This window comes from Zingiber officinale, chromosome 3A (genome assembly GCF_018446385.1).
Source record: "Zingiber officinale cultivar Zhangliang chromosome 3A, Zo_v1.1, whole genome shotgun sequence".
NCBI classification, from domain to species: domain Eukaryota; kingdom Viridiplantae; phylum Streptophyta; class Magnoliopsida; order Zingiberales; family Zingiberaceae; genus Zingiber; species Zingiber officinale.
The window spans coordinates 31,345,330-31,364,730 of NC_055990.1; the positions used below are offsets into that span (position 1 = coordinate 31,345,330).

General features: G+C 38.9%; 1 protein-coding gene across 1 annotated transcript; it reads right to left on the reverse strand.

The window, feature by feature from the left end:
* Positions 1-2,574: 2,574 nt before the first annotated feature.
* LOC122051649 (glycosyltransferase family 92 protein Os08g0121900-like) lies at positions 2,575-4,396 on the reverse strand. The gene has a single exon (XM_042612868.1). It carries the CDS (start codon positions 4,258-4,260, stop codon positions 2,614-2,616), a length of 1,647 nt encoding a protein of 548 aa, XP_042468802.1. The 5' UTR covers positions 4,261-4,396; the 3' UTR covers positions 2,575-2,613.
* Positions 4,397-19,401: the final 15,005 nt, after the last annotated feature.

Genomic DNA, 19,401 nt, shown 5'->3' on the forward strand with positions numbered 1-19,401 from the left:
TAAGACTCTTAGACTGTAATCAAAGAATGAGGCCCCTAAATCCTGATCGGGAAGTTGTACTGCGAGTCACTGATTGAGAAGTTGTGTCCCTAGTGTCTGATCGAGGAGTTGTGCCCCTAATGTCTGATCAGCGAGCTAGGTCCCTAGTGTCCGATTAAAGATCGAAGACCCTAGTCTTTGATCAAGGAATTAGGATTTTACTATTTTATCAGGGAGCTATAGCAGATCCTATAACCGTAAAAAGGGAGCAGAGCCCGTAATGTACCTGATCGAGGAATCATGCCAATCGGTTGAGGATTTTTCTCGGTCCCTTGACTCCCGAATACCCGTGGAGTCAAGGAAAAAAATATAATGGGAAAACTAACCTGTCGACCAGCTGAAGCTCCAACTCAATCCCTCGACGCCTGAATACCCGTGGAGCGAGGGGAGAAGATAGTATGTTTGTCAGGATCCTCCGGGATTGTGATAATGGCAGAGAACCTCCTAACATCGCCCATCTTCACGTTCCAAAACAGGTGGAGAAGATTTCCACAGACGGTGCCAAATTGATCCTGTCCAGAATCTGAGTCAGACGAACCGTCGGGTGAGGTGGATGGAATGTTGACCGAATCGGGATATCCCAGGGGGTATGCTGAGATGACTTCTATATTGACCAAGTCATCAAAAGTCTTCTAGTCAATGTTACCTGCAGCCAACGACTAGGTTACCTCGGTCTTTGGTACCCTGATGCTCGAAGCAGATCCAACGAATATACAAGTAATAGACTAAGACATAAAATAATAAAATGTGTATATGATAAGAATGGAAAATGTACCCTGGCTCAGGGGGCGCCCTCGAGTGGATCGGTGAGCTGGTCGGGATGCTGCTTGAGTTGTCGTGACCCTGAAGTGTAGATGACTCTGAACATGCAGAGCTGGATCTAACGACGTGAAGCTGGACACGATGGCATGAAACCGGATGTGACCTCGGCATGCAGGCCAGGATATGACATCGACATGCAGGCCGAGATATGTCATTGGCACGTAGGCCGAGATATAACAACATGAAGGCTAGACACAAAGTACATAGTCCGGAATACAACCGCAGCTCGCAGGCCGAACATAATGAACCTCAAGGAGCCAAATCGGCGGTTGGATACCGTAGTATGCCGGCAACCGGCTGTGGCAAGAAGTCGACGACCCAAAGTGCAAAGGCAGCACCCCCTGGCGCTGGATAGAGTCTAGATTGATCGGCAGCAACCATTGGAGGATAGAGTCGCCAGTCTGGGGCGCCAACAGCAGAGGTGAGGAGGTGGCAATGTCCGTGGCGGAGGCCTGGTCTACAATGAGAGCTGCGAGGGCAGTCGGTGGAGAGCGCACTGTGAAGGAGATGACGGAGAGCACCGGTGGCAGACCGTTGATGGCCAAGATGCCACTGGCGGGCAGCTAGAGACGCCAAAAAGGAGGGGAACCGGGCTGGGTGGCGCCAGCGCGGAGAGGGAGAGGCGACACGATGGCCCCGTTGAGGGTTGGCTGCTACAGCGAGGAAGAAAGGAGAACGGCGGAACGAGCCGACCGTGGTCGGTGGCATGCATGGCTACGATGCGAAAGCCACGGAGTGCGACGGCAACACCCTTGGCGTTGGAGCGGGTCATGGGTGGCCAGCAGATGGCCGGTGAAGGCAACGTCGCTGGAGGTGACAGCGTCTCGCAAGAGAGAGAAGTGGAGGAGAGACCGATGTAGCGCCTGTCGGTGGGCTACGTGAGGAGGGCTGTACTAGCATGAATCAGGCGGAAGAGACAACAAAGAAGCCGGAGAAGAGGAGGCTATTACAGTGCCTCCCTCTTCTGATGCGATGACTGCGATGGATAAAAAACAAAGCCAAAAAACACACTCAAAAGAACTAACTAGCAATTGACCAAAATGTCCCTCCTCCTTCCCCTACTTCCTTTAGGGTCCCTAAGACATATCTACATCAACTAAGATATATATATATATATATATATAAAGGGGTCATATGCATGGCCATTCCTCCTCACTCAAAGCAATTCATCAACCACTATGTCGCATCAACCAGCAACCGTATAAAATTTTATATATGTAGCAATTGTATTATTAGAGGAGAATATGAATAAGCCGCCTCTCAACCCATACAAATTAACTTTTAATTACATATATATTGTTTCAATCTTAAATCCTATAAATTACATGCTAATTGCTAGATCATTGACAAAGATTAAATTAGTCACTAAGAAAGTCAAAATATTTCCTAATTCATGTAACCGGGTTGACCAAAATGACCACGCTCAATTAAATAAACAATAATTACGATAGTTAAAGTAACGCAGCAACATGGTTTTTTAATATGAATCAACTAATATATTCTCTAAAAAAATAAATAACAAAAAAAAAAATTCTCTCACTAGGATAAATACACATCAAATACAGTTGTCAAGAATCTTGTCTGAATGCAGGCAGTAGCTCACACATCACAGTCATAAAACAAAAACAAAAATAAAAACACAATATTAATCTTCTCAATGATTAATATGCTTGAATAATTGTATTAATGATTGCACACACACACGAAAAAAAATGAAAGAATGATTTTTTTAATAAAATAAAAGAATAAATTCTAATTTTGCCAAGGCATTCTGTATTCCCCTTCTAGACCTAGTGTTCCAAACCATTTCCGAGTTGTATCTCGAAGTAAAGTATCATTAACTTCACAAAACATACCGGTCCAACCACGTGGCTCGATCGCCTCAAAGCCTAAGCCAGGCACTCGATCCTGCGAACCTAGGCTAGTTGATTGTTTCCAATCGGTCACATAAGTTGACACTCTCCTTCGAAACTTGATCTTGAACTCGTTCCAAGCTTGATACTTGTAGTGGTTCACCCTTGCCTCTCTGCGTCTCACAAATTTTGTCTTGAAATTATCTTTTAGTATAAAGTGGTGGATTGAGTTGGACAGCGAGTCATCGATAGCATTGAGACGAACTAGCGACTTGTGTCGTTGCTCGGCTCGACGACAACAGGTGTAGCCTTGGGTCACACCGGCTTCGGGGTGTCTTTGTTGATTTGATGGTCCAAATTCGAGACATCGGATGGAGACTTGGCCGATCTCCGGTTGGACCGGGAGGAAGGAACCTAGCATGGACCGGTTGGGCGAGTTAAAATTGGTCCAAGCTGGGGCAAGGATGAATTCGTCCACGTCGATGAAGGCCATCCAGTCGCACTCGTAGCGGTTCGACACTGCACAATGGGAGAACCCGGCCTCCTGGGTCTTGGGCCAGGGCCAGGACCGGACTATGACGTCATATCCCTCGGACCTGAGCCGCTTCACGACCGGGTCGAGCTCGTCCTCGCTCGCGTTGTCGTAGAGGAAGAACCGCTCGATGCCGACGGCGGCGTGGTACGTCACCCACTCGGGGAGGAACTTGGCGGCGTTGAACACCATCGTGCAGGCGCAGACGCCCACGCGGCTGCGCGACGGCGGCTGGCTACCGATCGACGGGAGACGGTATTCCGCCACCGTGGCTATCGGCGCAGCCTCGAGCGCGACGGCGAGGGAGACGCGCAGTGGCGAGGGAAGACGCACGGACGGGTGGGGGCAGCGGAAAACTTCTTGGGCGGATGACGTAGCGGGGGTCGCGGCCAGAGCGGAGCCTCTGGAAGCAGGGGAGAAGACGCACTTGATGTCGGCGGCGGGGCGGACGGAGTGTTTACGGCGGTTGATTCCCTTAGCGAAGACTATGACCTCGTCCTCGGTGGAGAAGGATTGGTAAGCCACCGGCATCGACCACCGGATCATCTGCCGACGAGGGAAATCGAAGTCGTGGCCGGTAGCAGCGGCGGTGGAGGAGGCCGAGGCGGCGATGAGGCGAGGGGTATAAAAGGGCCGGACACGGCGGAGCCGGCGAGGAAGGGAGCATCGGAAGGCGGTAGCGCCAGCGCGGCGAGCAGGGGAAGAGACGCCGGTGTGGAAAAGGCAGATGAGGCTTCCATCGGCGGCGGCTGCTGTGGCGGACGGAGAGGATTGAGGAGAAAGGACGAGGAGAACCTCCCAATCGGGAAGTAGGACGCCATCGAGAGGCGGCGGCAGCGAGGAGCCAAGGAGCTCGCTGACGGCGCGGGATGTGAGGGGGCGGCGGAGAGCCGTGGAGATGAGGGCGGCTGAGGGGAGATAGTCACGAGATACGCGGAAGGAGAAGGAGCCAGCTAGGAAGATGAAGACGAAGACAGCGAAGGAGAACGGCGACGTCGCCAGCCTCCGCCTCATGGTTCGATTTGGGAGCCGTGCAGGAGAAGGAAGCAGACCGGTGGGGACTGGGAGACGAGGGGAGGAGAAACCCGAATATATCTTTTCCCCCAAGCGTCTACCAAGTGGGTCCCATAATTCGACCACGAATCGGGAGAATGGATTGGTGAAGCAGAAACCGGTGCTGAATATTATTAAGTGAGCGGTCATCCACCCCCATGAATTACTAAACACAGCTTATTTTCTAAATACACTCGTAACAAATATTTTATCATAATTTGTTTTTAAATACATCCAATAAAATTTCTATATTATCTTTTCTAAAAACCCTTCAAAACCAAACAAAATCTTAGCATCAAAACTTTCTACCTGCGATTTTCGCGTGTCACTCCTACTTGAGCCATTTTTCGCCATCACCTGAGCCATTTTCACCGGTTCTCTCTCTCATCTTTCTATTTGGGCAACTCGATTTCTAGTCAAATCAAACAATGTTAGTGCTCGTTCAAATCATTATATTGTTGTTGTTAAATTTTATGTTTAAGTTTCAAGTATTCATAAAAATCTCTCGAATTTTAATCGTGCGTCGTTCTTTCCTAATTTATCACTTGTTCATCTACAATCTGCTGAACACACCAGGATCTGTTCAGTCATGGTCTCTCGAATGCAACATAATGTGTTCAATCAATGAACGTCAAACGAAACATTAAACATTTGGCCTCCAGCAGCTAAACACAGATAAATTTGTTCAGTTGTGTGTTGTCGAACATATTGTGTTTTGTTCCATTTTGAGTGACCAAACATCTCTATTATTTTTCAATATATGTTGGTTGTATATCTAATTCACTTATTTCTTATGTGCAGTAAAAATGTTAAAAACATTTTCAAAGAGAAATAGACCAATGACTTCTAATAGAAAGCGTCGACGAGAGAGACTTACACGAGAGGGACAATCATTACAAGAAGAGGTACCACCACAAGTACCACTATTAGAAGATGTGCATAAAGAGATACCTCCACCAGGAAATTTACCTTCAAGAATGAATGAGGGTGAAGGAGAGCACGATCCTGTTGGAGGGAACTATATTTTGTGTTATTTTACATGTATAACTATATTGGATCATTTTGATATGCTTTTGCATGTATAATTATCTTAGATACATTCTAATTTGATTTTGCATGTATAAGTATTTTGGATATATTTTTTGAGTAGTTTGATGTGAAGTATGTTTGTTGGAAAGAATTATTATTTAGAGTTTGTAAGTATGAATATGTTTGTCAGACGAGATTGATTGGTAAGTTTGTCAACGATTGGTGAGATAAGAGCTAAGACCCATGAGCAAAAGAATATATCGATCGATTGACTAATCAATTGAAAAACCTTTAATCGATTGGGTAATCGATTAAAAAGCACTCTCGTGCAAACAGAGCACTCTCGAATCGATCAGTTGATCAATTAGATTCCCAATCGATCAGCCGATCGATTGAGAAGCATACTTGTGCAAGCAGAGCTCTTTCGAATCGATCAATTGATCGCTTAGATTCCCAATCGATCAGCTGATCGATTGAGAAGCATACTCGCACGAACAGAGCGCTCTCTTTCTTTTTTTTTTCTTTTTTTTTTCTATTGTTGGGTTTGATATCTCTCCATTGGGCCTGATATGAAAAGATATCAGGCCCAACGTAGGTCTGATCTCCTATAACAGGGCTGACAAAAAAAAATAAAAAAAGAAGAAAAAAAAAGAGAATTTATTTTTGAACAACTAGTATGAATGCCGAAAATAATAATGGAGAGCATATTTAGACTTCTTATAATTTTAGAAATCCATAAGATCTGAAATGCTTGAAATGGTTGAAATTTTAGAAATCCACGTGACTTGAAATGGTTGCAATCTGAGTTCTCTAGGTCGATTAGTGGATTTCGATCAAAACCCACTGATCGACCTAAAGATCTCAGATTGTAACCATTTCAAGTCACGTGGATTTCTAAAATTTCAATAAGTCTAAATATGTTCTCTATTGTTATTTTCGGCATTCCTAGATTGTTCAAAGGTTTTGAAAAAAAATAAATCTCTCTTTCTTTTTCTTTTTTCCTTGTTTTTCCTGTTGTTGTTCTTGATATCTCCCCATATCAGGGCCAAATGTGGCCCTGATATATCTTTATATCAAGCCTAATGTGGGTCTGATATATCTTTATATTAAGCCCAATGTGGGTCTGATATCCTATAATAGGGTTGAGAAAAAAATAAAAAAAGGAGAATTTATTTTTTTTTCAAAACCTTTGAACAACTATTAGGAATGCCGAAAATAACAATGAAGAGCATATTTAGAATTCTTGCAATTTTATAAATCCATAGGACCCGAAATACTTCTAATATTAGATCTCTAGGTCGATCAGTGAGTTTCAGTCAAAACCCACTGATCGACTTAGAGACCTTAGATTGCAACCATTTTAGATTCTGTGGATTTATAAAATTACAAGAAGTCTAAATATGCTCTCCATTGTTATTTTTAGTATTTCTATTGGTTGTTCAAAGGTTTTTTAAAAAATAAACCTCTTTTTTTTTTTCTGTTGTTGGGTCTAATATCTCTCCATTGGGCCTGATATGGAGAGATATAAAGCCCACATTGAGCCTGATATGGAGAGATATTAGGCCTAATATGAGCCTAATATGAAGAGATACCATACCCAACATGGGCCTGATATGAAGAAATATCAAGTTTAACGTGAACCTGATATGAAGAGATATCAGGTCCAACGTGGGCCTGATCTCCTATAACAGCATTGAGAAAAAAAATAAAAAAAAGGAGAAGAAAAAAAGGAGAATTTATTTTTTTTCAAAACCTTTGAACAACCACTAGGAATGCAAAAAATAACAATGGAGAGCATATTTAGACTTCTTGCAATTTTAAAAATCGACAGGACTTGAAATGGTTGCAATATGAGGTCTCTAGGTCTATCAGTGGGTCGAAAAACAAAAAAAAAAGGAAGAAAAAGAGAGATTTATTTTTTTTTTTAAACCTCTGGACCACCACTAGTAATGCCAAAAATAACAATGGAGAGCATATTTGGACTCTTTGTAATTTTAGAAATGTACAAGACCTGAAATGGTTGCAATCTGTGGTCTCTAGGTTGATTAGTGAGTTTTGCTCGAAATCTACTGATCAACCTATAGACCTCAGATTGTAACCATTTCAGGTCCTGTGGATTTCTAAAATTACAAGGAGTCAGTCCAGATATGCTCTCCATTATTATTTTCAGCATTCCTAGTGGTGGTCCAGAGGTTTTGGAAAAAATTAATTCGTATTGAATAAAATTTAATAGGTGAGAGAAAATAAGAAAGAGATTTGATCATCCAAAATGAATAGTTTATACATAGCATGCATTAACATGTTCTGAATCGTAGGATCATATGATTTGTAAAATCACGATCCGAATCTTAGGACCATATGATCCTACGATCCAGAAATCCAAAATCGATCTAGGATCATGCAGAATCGATTTTTACAGTAGGATCGCAACAGGATCAATAGGATCAGAACATAATCAATAAGATTGTAACATGATCAGAGCAAGGTCGGTGAAAGTTTTGAAAGGTCATAACTTTTGATTCGGATTGAACCACGGGGCCTATAATATATCAAATTAAATTTCGTTCAGAGATCTTTAATAAATTTCAAAGTTTATGCTTAACCACCCTATTTCAAATCCAAAAAAATCATTTAAATCCTTTTCGTATGCATAGAAGATTTTATCTTTTTTTATTATCATTGTTTCATCTCGTTAGGGTTTTAAATTATTTAAATATAGGTTTAATTAATTTTGAGTTAGTTTTTTTATCAATAATATTCAGTCATTTCTTTTATCCAAAATGATGAATTTTTGGATGCCTATTATCTAGTATTGTGTGTTATCAATCAGTCTTTAGAAAATTATTTCCGACGTCCATATTTGAATCAAAGGATTTAGTAGCTTTTGTTATGTACGTTAGGTGCTTTGTTGACCTTTAAATTAGATTATCTTATCAACCAAGAAAATATTTTTGACAGTGAATGTGTTATTATTATTGTGTTAATAGAAATTTTATATTTTTCATTTTATGATATGAAAATATAAATATTATTACTATGCGAGAATGGTAGTTCATTACTAGTTAATTTAAATTTGTACATATAATAATGTAATATGATGTATTGAGTGCAAATAATTATATATATATATGCAAATTAGTTATTTATTTATATGTAAATGAGTTTTTAAGTATTTTTTTCTAATTATTAATCATGTATGATAAAATTTTAAGGATTTTTGGTAGGATATTGTACGATTTTACGACCCGATCCCGACTGATTTGATCCTAACTTTAAATCGATTCTGTGTAGGATTATGTGGCAAAAGGCGAAATCGTTCGGCCCCACGCCCCGCCACACCTAACACGAGGGAGGTAAATAACGGCAGCCGAGAGGGCAAGTGGTAGTGGGGTGAGTTGTAACGCCCGACCCTCTACCCTTACCACATAGGGTACAGATGTTACCCTTATCTATACTTCCTGTTTTTTTTGGCATTCTTGTACGTTATGTACTGTTCAACCCATAGGTCTACTCTAACTTGTTCGACTAAATAGGACACGACCTGGAGCCAAGCACAGCTGCACGACCGTGTGAATCCACATGGTCGTGCCCCCTTGGCCGAGAGAGGGAGGTACACGACCGTGTGAATTCACATGGCCGGGTCACCTTGGCCAAGGAGAAGCAAGGCATAGGGGTGGCAATTTGGTTCGGGTTGATGGGTTCGGATTGGCAGGTTGGCGGGTTGGCAAATGACAACTTGAACCCGACCTGATTATTAATTCGGATCAAACTATTCAACCTGAACCTGATCTGTTTATTTACACTTGACCCGAACCCGACCTGTTTGACCCGAACATGACCTGAGTTCATTAAAGAAATTTTGTATATTAAGTTAAAAATTAAAAATAACATTTATCTACATAAATTGAAAATCCATATCATAAATGATAAGCCATGACAACATTGCAATCAATAGCATATCTCTATGTTTATAGTTTTAACTTTTTTAAATTTGTAATTTTAGTTTAAATTTATAATTATTTATAATTGGGTTCGCGGGTTGTAATTGGGTCATTTCAGGTTGACCCGAACCCGACCTATTTATTAATTGGGCCAATTGGGTCGACCCGATTTCGACCCGAACTCAAAACTACCCAACCCTAACCTGATTTTTTCGTGTTCGGTTCGGGTCATGTTTTCGTGTTGGGTCAAAAATTGCCACCCCTGGCAAGGCACGACCGTGTGAATTCACACGGTTGTGTCACCTTGGCCGAGGTGAAGAAGTACACGGCCATGTGAATCCACACGGCCGTGTCACTTGGGCCGAGAGGAGGGAGTGCACGGCCGTGTGACTTCACACGACCGTGTCACTTTGGCCGAGAGGAAGAGGGACACGACCGTGTGATTTCACACGGCCGTGTCAGCTTGGCCGAGAGCAGGAAGTAGGAGTTGGTGCAGCGAAAGCCGGCAAGAGGGGGGTGAATTGCCTGAAAAAATAAAGTATATCCTCCTCGGAATTTTCAACTCAAAATAAAAGCAACTATACTAAGAGTAAAACAAAAAGGAAACGGAATTAAATCAGAGACTCGGGAGTTAACCTGGTTACAACCAAGAAGGTTGTTAATCTAGAGCGATGAAAAGTGCGCACTAAGAAAGTCTCCTTTACTGTAGGCGGAGAAGCCTTTTTACACACTTAGAAAGCTCACAAGCTGCTAGGAATTGATTACAGAGTTGAATACTAAGTTGATGTTTAATTCCTAGCTCCAGGGACCTTTATATAGCCTCTGGAAAATCTATCTCGAGGGTCTAAGGCGCCTCCAATAGGGGTCCAAGGCGCCTCCATCGAGTGTGCGGAGAAAACTTTATCCGAAAGCTCAACGACCATTTTGGCCTGGTCCAAGGCACCTCCAACAGGCATTGAAGGCGCCTTCAATGCCCAATGAAGGCGCTTTCAATGCCCAATGAAGGCGCCTTGAGCTTGAACTCCAACACACTTCTTCCTTCGCTTTGACTTCTGAAGCTCCGTTCTTTTGGGTGATTCCGACCAACTGAAATAGGGCTCACCCGAACCCAATTTCCGGCCTTCTCCTCGAGCAGTCTTCCTCCCCGGCTTAACGTCCCTCGAACGCCGCACACGTTCTTCTCGCCCACCGGTGTACTCTTCCGCAGCTCTCTCGTCCTTCGGACGCACCGAGCCTGTCGGCTCGCTTCCAGTGCCGTCCTTCTCGCTAGCTGCGTCTTCCGCTCGACTTCCTGCGCTCCTAAGCTCCTGCACACTCAGACACAGGGATCAAACACAAAGCATGACCTAACCAACTTGGTTGATCACATCAAAACACCACGGGGTCCAACAATCTCTCCCTTTTTGATGTGCATCAACCCAAGTTCAAGTTAGGGTTAAAATAGACAAGTAGTAATTTTTAAATAAAATTACTAAACTAACATGTTAAGCATAATTTTACAATAAAATTGCAACTACTTAATTAAAAGTTAACCAGAATTTTTCAAAAATATTTTTAATTTTAAAAAAATTCTTTCCTCCTAAATTTGTACTTTTCTCTCACCCTTTGATCACAGTAAAAACGGGATAATAATAAGAGAATATGATTTAAAAAATATTTAACAAATTTTAAGTTAGAAAAATTTCTGAGCAAGATGATTTTTTCAAAAAATATCTAAGCAAAAATGAATTTTTAGAATTTAAAAAAAAAATTCTATGTAAACTGAATTTTTAGAATTTTTCAAAATAATTTCTAAATCAAAATTAATTTTTTAGAATTTTCCAAAAAATTTCTAAGTAAACTGATTTTTTAGAATTTTTCAAAATAATTAATTTTTAGAATTTTCCAAAAAAATATTCTAAATAAACTAAATTTTTATAATTTTTCAAAATAATTTCTAAGTCAAAATTTTTTAGAATTTTCCAAAAATGTTTGAAAAACTTTTAAAGCATTATTTAATTCTAGTTTAATGTTTTTTCAGAAAGTTAATTAAACATATTATTTCAATATTTCAGCTTCCAGGTCGTGGCGAGGCACTAGGCCTTCTTGGTTATTGGAGTAACAACCACTTCCTTAGACAAAGCTTCATAAAGAAATTTTAACGTTTAATTTTTCTTATGAAAGCCTTAATTAAAAGAAAATTAATTTAGCATAGATTTCGGAACCCAATAGAGGTTCCTTCCTACAGGATTAATAAAAAATCTGGGGGTACATAAGTTTTAGGAATTTTCCTAAGTTGACCTTGATGATGTTTAACATACCAGTTTAGTTTTCCATAAATCTTAAGTTTTGATTTCTGAAAAATATTTGTTTTTAAACATGCATCAGATTTCAATTTTTCAATTTCTAATTTTAAGTTATCATTTTCTGATTTCAATTTTTCTAAGTTTCTATTTAAGTCAGCATTCTCTTTTTCTAATTTAAATAAATCTTTTGAAAGAGACTTGATAAATTTAAACGACTGAATAGGGGTTAGAGCACGTACCTTACTTACCTAACTCGGTGATGCTCTCCCTTCACTGTAGCTTTCCTCATCTGAAGTTCCTCCCCCTTCATCTATGCTCATTTCTGAGCTTGACTCTTCTTCCAGCTGATAGTTAGCCATTAGTGCTAACCCAGAGAAGGCTTCTACGTCTGATTCGGAAGTAGACGAATCTGACCAAGTGACCTTCAGGTTCTTATGTTTGGAGGATTCTGGTTTCTTGTACTTTGTCTTTTCCTCCTCTTTCTTCTTCTTCTTTAATTTTGGGCAGTCATCTTTGATGTGCCCTTCTTCATTGCAATTATAACGATGAACCGTTCTTTTTCTTTGTTGATGTTTACTCGACTACGATCTAAATTTGTTAGATTTAAAAAACTTATTAAATTGTCTTACCATTAATGCAACTTCGGATTCGTCGATCGAGGTTTCGGAGTCAGAGTCATTTGATCTTGCCTTTAGGACAATGTTCTGACTAGTCTTCACTACTCCACTGGGCTCTGCAACTCGAGATTCATGAAGTTCAAAAGTTGAAAATAAATTTTCTAAAGTACTTACCTCGAAGTCCTTAGAGATGTAGTACACATCTACTAAGGACGCCCATTCTGGAGTTCTAGGAAAGGCGTTGAGCGCGTACCGGATCGAGTCCCGGTTTGATACTTCTTCTCCAAGATTGCTTAGTTGAGTTATTAACTCCTTAATTCTTGCTTGGAGTTGCGCTACCTTCTCGCCGTTGTTCATCCGAAGGTTCGTTAACTGGGTCCGGAGGATGTCGCGCATCGCTAGCTTAGTTTCCAAGGTACCTTCGTGAAGCTCTAGGAATTTATCCCAGAGGTCTTTAGAGGAATCTTAGCTCCTGATCCGACTTACCTCCTAGGGCGGCAACACGCTGAGTAGGTGGAATTCCACCTTTCCGTTGGCCACGAATTCTGCCTGCTCCTTCTTTGTCTAGTTGAATTCTTCTTTGTCTTTTGGAACTACATAGTCATATTTCATGATTAAACAAATATCAAATTCTATCTTGAAAAATACCTCCATCCGGTGTTTCCACGTCGCGAAGTCTCCGTCGAACTTTGGGGGATGAATATTCACTCCGGCCATCGTCTTGATCGTTGTGCTTCAGTCGACGGTTAGTCCTTCTGAGGCGGTCTGACTCTGATGCCAATTGTTGGTGCAGCGGAGGCCGGCAAAAGGGGGGGTGAATTGCTTGAAAAAATAAAGAATACCCTCCTCGGAATTTTCAACTCAAAATAAAAGCAACTATAATAAGAGTAAAACAAAAAGGAAACGGAATTAAATCAGAGACTCGGGAGTTAACCTGGTTACAACCAAGAAGGTTGTTAATCTAGAGCGATGAAAAGTGCGCACTAAGAAAGTCTCCTTTACTATAGGCGGAGAAGCCTTTTTACACACTTAGAAAGGTCACAAGCTGCTAGGAATTGATTACAGAGTTGAATACTAAGTTGATGTTTAATTCCTAGCTCCAGGGACCTTTATATAGCCTCTGGAAAATCTATCTCGAGGGTCTAAGGTGCCTCCAATAGGGGTCCAAGGCGCCTTCATCGAGTGGGCGGATAAAACTTTATCCGAAAGCTCAACGATCATTTTGACCTAGTCCAAGTCGCCTCCAACAGGCATTGAAGGCGCCTTCAATGCCCAATGAAGGCGCCTTGAGCTTGAACTCCAACACACTTCTTCCTTCGCTTTGACTTCCGAAGCTCCGTTTTTTTTGGTGATTCCGGCCAACCGAAATAGGGCTCACCCGAACCCAATTTCCGGCCTTCTCCTCGAGCAGGCTTCCTCCTCGGCTTAACGTCCCTCGAACGTCGTGCACGTTCTTCTCGCCCACCGGTGTACTCTTCCGCAGCTCTCTCGTCCTTCGGATACACCGAGCCCGTCGTCTCGCTTCCTGTGCCGTCCTTCTCACTAGTTGCGTCTTCTGCTCGACTTCCTGCGCTCCTAAGCTCCTGCACACTCAGACACAGGGATTAAACACAAAGCAGGACCTAACCAACTTGGTTGATCACATCAAAACACCACGGGGTCCAACAGCAGGAGGCCGTGTGATTCCACACAGCCGTGGTACGGGCCGTGCAGAGGTCACCCCGAGCTCCAAAAAGAGGTTTTTCTCCCCTTTGTAATCATCCTTGGCCTACCATTTTATCCCATTACTTGAGGAGGAGTCTTTGACACACCAATTACTATCAAACTGTAAATGTATCATGACACCCCTTACAAGTGTTTCGGGTAGAGTGGAAATAAGGGAATACATTAGCACCAAGGTTTAACATAACAAATCCCAATATCTTCTTCCACGGTTCCATTGCACACACACCAAACACTGCTCCTGCTGCCTCCTCCTACTTGAGCTTTCCTTTACCTTTATTTGCGGTATAAGGAAATGCAAATCTATAAGCGGATGCTTAGTAAGTACCATCTACTCACAAAACGATACATTAAAATAAGGCATGCTTTTTAAAATGCTTGAGGAAAAATGAAACAATGTAAACATGCTTTTGACAATAATTCACACTAAAACCGTACTTCGGAAATATATGCATGACATGTATTTTCAAACAGTTTATCACGCAAACCATCAAATTAAAAACCATGCTAGTAATGAAATAAAAACAAGAATCTTGGCATATTATTAAGTTTATCACCGCTCCACTTTATAACTCAAATTCTTAACTTAGGAAACTTCCACTAAGACAAACCATGAAGTTTGAAAACTTTATATTACATAATAGTGAAAATAATAATTACTTTCTTGGACCCGATATTGTACCACTTTGCGCGCATCCTTAATAAGATTTGAGGTAGCTAATCCCGAACCCATTAAGGTACTACTAGGCGGTCTAGGAGCCTAGGAGCGATCTAGGAGCCCACCCATGGACCTTGTGTCTAGTACATGCCTTTCTAAAGTAAAATACTTTCCTTTAACTATTAATTTCTTGTACTTGCACTTGCTTGGCATTTAACCAAACACCTTATGTGCGCTTAATTCTCCCGTACTTATAGGGAAGCACTTTAGGCACCTGATTATACTTCTTAGTCTCAAAACTTAATGGGAAGCAAATCAAGATAATCTAAACATGCTCTTAATCCCAAAACTTTAAACTTTAGAGGGCATCTTACATATCATAACATCTATCTCTTTTAACATGCAACACGCTTAAAACATATCATAACATGTATTAACGAAGCTACTCATACTGCAGGTGAGAGATACTTACTTCTTTTCGCTAGATCTTACTACTATAAGATGTAGGGAAGACAATCCTCTCCCTTACATGCCTTATTCTCCAAGCCACCCTTTACCCGCGTACCAATCCTTGCCAAAAACTCTCCTCTTAGATCCTCCACTTAAAGAACTTAGAAGCTTGGACCTAGATTTCTTGATCTTGGCCGAAACTTGAAAGGAGGAAGGAGAAGTTTCGGCTAGAGGAGAAGAGGAGATGAAAATTAGATTTTTAATCTCATTCATCCCCTTTTATACTAAGTGAAAGTTGGAGCATCTCTTCACATATCATCTACATATAATGAATTGTTTCATGTTACTCATGTGATGCTTTACCACCACCTAATGGTTATTTAAATAAATTTCACGTAAGAGGTCTCAGATTCAAATTCTAGCCCGGGTCATTTATAAATATATTTTTATTTCTTTTCTTTTTGCTCTTTTGAAAAAGAGAAAATTAATAGATGTTACATGAGTTACACAAGGTCCGAGGATTTACGCTCCGATAACTTTACGATTTGACCCCACGATCTCATATAATAAAGATGCCATCACTTATCATCTCAATAGCCCGTAAGATCTGATTGTAGGTAGAATTATAATTCTACGTGGGATGAAGCTTTAGGCCCAGGCCATCTAAAAGTCAATCAAGAAAAGTAAATAAAAAGTCTCCTCGGGGCGGTGCGATGGTTAAGACATGGAGTATTACCACATGAGGTCTTGGGTCAAAACTCGGCGTGACCGAGCATAACCTCCCCCATGTCTTGGTCATTTGCACTAATGGCTAGTAGTCACCCGTAATTAACCTCCTCTGTGTTGACCTAGGGATGGGTTGGTGAAGGCGCTGGGACGAGCGAATCGCCTTTTGTCACAAGAAAAGTAAATAAAAAAAGGGACAGGTCACTAGTATATGATATGATGATGATATTATTATCAATAAAATTTTAGGATAAATTTTAATTAATAGTTTGTGTCTATTTTTTTATATATTATTCAATTATTTAAAATTAATTATCATCCATGATTTACCTAAATTTTGATTAATAATTTGTGTCTATTATTTATATATATATATATATATATATAATTTAATTATCTAAAATTAATTGTCATCCATGATTTACTTATTCGGGACGAAATGACAGAGACGATAAATCACTTTTATATATATATATATATATATATATTTACCTATTCGGGACGAAATGACAGAGGCGACAAATCACTTTTATATATATATATATATATATATATATATATATATATATATATATAATTTAATTATCTAAAATTAATTGTCATCCTTGATTTACCTATTCGGGACGAAATGACGGAGGCGACAAATCACTTTGTATCATCGAGAAAAGTAAACAAAAAGTCCTCCAAAAATATTCACGACAAAATTTAGACATTAAAATTATCGCTGCGTTATTGTATAAAAAAAATCGTACTTGAATTTGATGCCTAAGATTAGATAAAGTAGGTAGCTACAGTTCATTAAAATTGACAGTGGAACTATATATTTGAAGTCTAAGATTAGATAAAGTAGGTAGCTACCGCTCATTAAAATTGACAGTGGAACTATGTATCTATATATAAGTAGGTTGCTACCGCTCATTAAAATTGACAGTGGAACTATATATATATATATATATATATATAATTTTTCTATATAATTTAAGGGTATGTTTGGTTTATGTATTTTTTATTTTTATTTTTTGAAAAATACATATTTTTGAAAAATAATGTTGGGTTTGTATTTTTCATGTCTGTTTTCTAAAAAAATAACTAGCATTTTCTAGAAAAATAGAGAATGACAAAAAGTCATTTTCTGTTTTCTAGAAAACGCGCGCTTTTCAAAAAATAAAAATAAAAAACGTGCAAACCAAACACACCCTAAGTTTCTCTCTTAATTTATATATTTAGATATTCATGGGGTATATTATATAAATTTAGGATTCAAGATTTTAGGATTTAGTAGTAGAGTTATAATGGATTTGAGTCAATAAGAATTTTCCTCTAGAGTTCAGGCTTTCCTCTTAGTTTATAGTGTTCAAGATTAAAAATTTTAGATGCTCACGGGGTATAGTGTTCATCTTTAAGGAAATGTTGATTAAAAAAAAGAATTGAGGCGTCGGGATTTGATCCAGGAGCCCCAACTCCGTTATAAAAAAAGTTGACAAAGGCACCTATAATGCATTAGAGGCGCCTCGAATCAGGATACGCACGAATTCATAGAACATCAATTTTCTCTCTCTATATATAGTGGGAGGTGTCTTTGCATGTGAGAGGCACCTATGTATGCTGCTCATGCTATCAAAGTTATATATATATATACATGCGCCCCTCACATGTTTGAGGCGTCTCGATCAATTTTTTTTTATATATTTTTTAAGCTCTCGGTTGTGTTAATAAGATTTTGACTTGAGGATTTAGAGGTTGAGTTATAATATTAAATATAAAAAAAATTAAATTAATTTTTTTTTGGATATACACGGGGTGTGTTAAGTTGCCAACCAATGTTAAAACTATATCAAATGTACAATGAATGAATCTAGTAAACTATTGTACTAATACTATATTGTTCCCCGGAAGGAACACGTTGTAGGGTCCGACTGTAACATTTCGGTAAAGACCGCTACATCTCTAAAACTTAGGTATAGTGCTAAATATATATGAGTTTACATTGTAGGGTTTGACTGTGACATATCGGTAAGGACCGCTACATCTCTATGAGAACTTGGGTGTAGTATTAAATAGACAAGAGTTCTTACATCATAGGTTGAATAAGAACAAATATGATAGAAAAACTAATAGTCTAAGATTTGGAACATAGGAACCCTCACTAGTAAATCAATGGAGGTATTATATACCATGATTAGGAGAAAAATTAGTATTTTATATGCACAAGAGACAAAATGGGTAGACGAGAAGATAAAAATGATAGAGAACTCAAATTTTAAGTTATGATATGAAAAAGTAAAATAAGAAATGGAGTGGGTATTGTTGTAGATAGTTCGTTAAAGGATGAAGTTGTAGGAGTAGTTAAAAAAGGTATAACCTTTAAGATAGTAGTGGTGAAAAAACCTATGAACATAATTAGCGTATATGCACTACAAGTAGGATTAGATGAAGCTATCAAATCAAAGTTTTGGGACTACTTAGATGAAATATTTCAAAATATTTCGTCAAATGAAATGATTTTAATAGGAGGTGGTCTAAATGAGGAATATGAGAGGGTACATGAGGGTTATGAGTTTGGAACGAGAAATTAAGATGAAAAAATTATATGAGATTTTACGATAGTATATGACCCTATATTAGCTAATATATTTTTTAAGAAAAGATAAGAACACATAGTCATGTTAAAAAGTGGAAATAATAAATCATCAATCAACTTTCTTATGGTTAGGAAGAAGGATATATAGAAAGATTTGTAAAGATTGCAAGGTCATCCCTGGAGAAAGCTTAACTACCTAGCATAGGTTAATAATTTTGGATATACACCTCAAGCATAGTAATAATAGAAAGAAAATATATATGACTTCTAGAATTAAGTGGTGGAAGTTAAAGGATGGGAAGTAAAATATATTTAAGAAGAAGGTAGAAATACAAGCATTATGTGAAATATACGATGACTTTAATACGACATGAGATAAAATGATATCAAAGTTAAAAATACTAGCTAAGAGTGTATTCAAAGGGATATACACCACTAAATAAGGAATCTTGGTAGTGAAATAATAGTACAAGAGAAAGTGAAGGAAAAATGAATAGTTTATAAGGAATTATATATTTGTAAGAGCGAAGAAAACTTAAAAAATAAATAATAGTCAAGAAAGAGGCTAAGAAAGTAATGAATAAAGTAAAAAATGAAACTTTTGAATGATTATATCAAAAATTGGATACAAAAGAAGAGGAAAGAGACATTTATAGAATAACTAAAGTGAGAGAAAAAAAGACAAGAGATCTTATCCAAATAAAATATATTAAATATGAATGTAATAGAGTACTAGTAAACGATGGAGAAATAAAATAGCGGTGGAAGAGATATTTTCATCAACTTTTTAATGAAGATTTAGGTGACCAACTTAAGTAATTTAAGTAGGTTAAATGAGTATAAAAATTTAAAATTTTATTATAGAATTCAAAATTCAGAAGTAGAACAAGTTTTAAATGAGATGCACAATGGAAAAACTATTGAACCAAATGATATTTCGATAGAGGTATGGAAATGCCTAGAGAAATAAGATATTGAATGACTTACACAATTATTTAACATGATATTAAAAATAAAAAAACTACTTGATCAATGGAGGGTAAGTACTCTAGTTCCCTTATATAAGAACAAGAGAGACGCACAAAATTATGCA

Coding starts and splice junctions, on each gene's coding strand:
- LOC122051649 (XM_042612868.1), bottom strand. CDS start 4,260: ATGAGGCGGAGGCTGGCGACGTCGCCGTTCTCCTTCGCTGTCTTCGTC.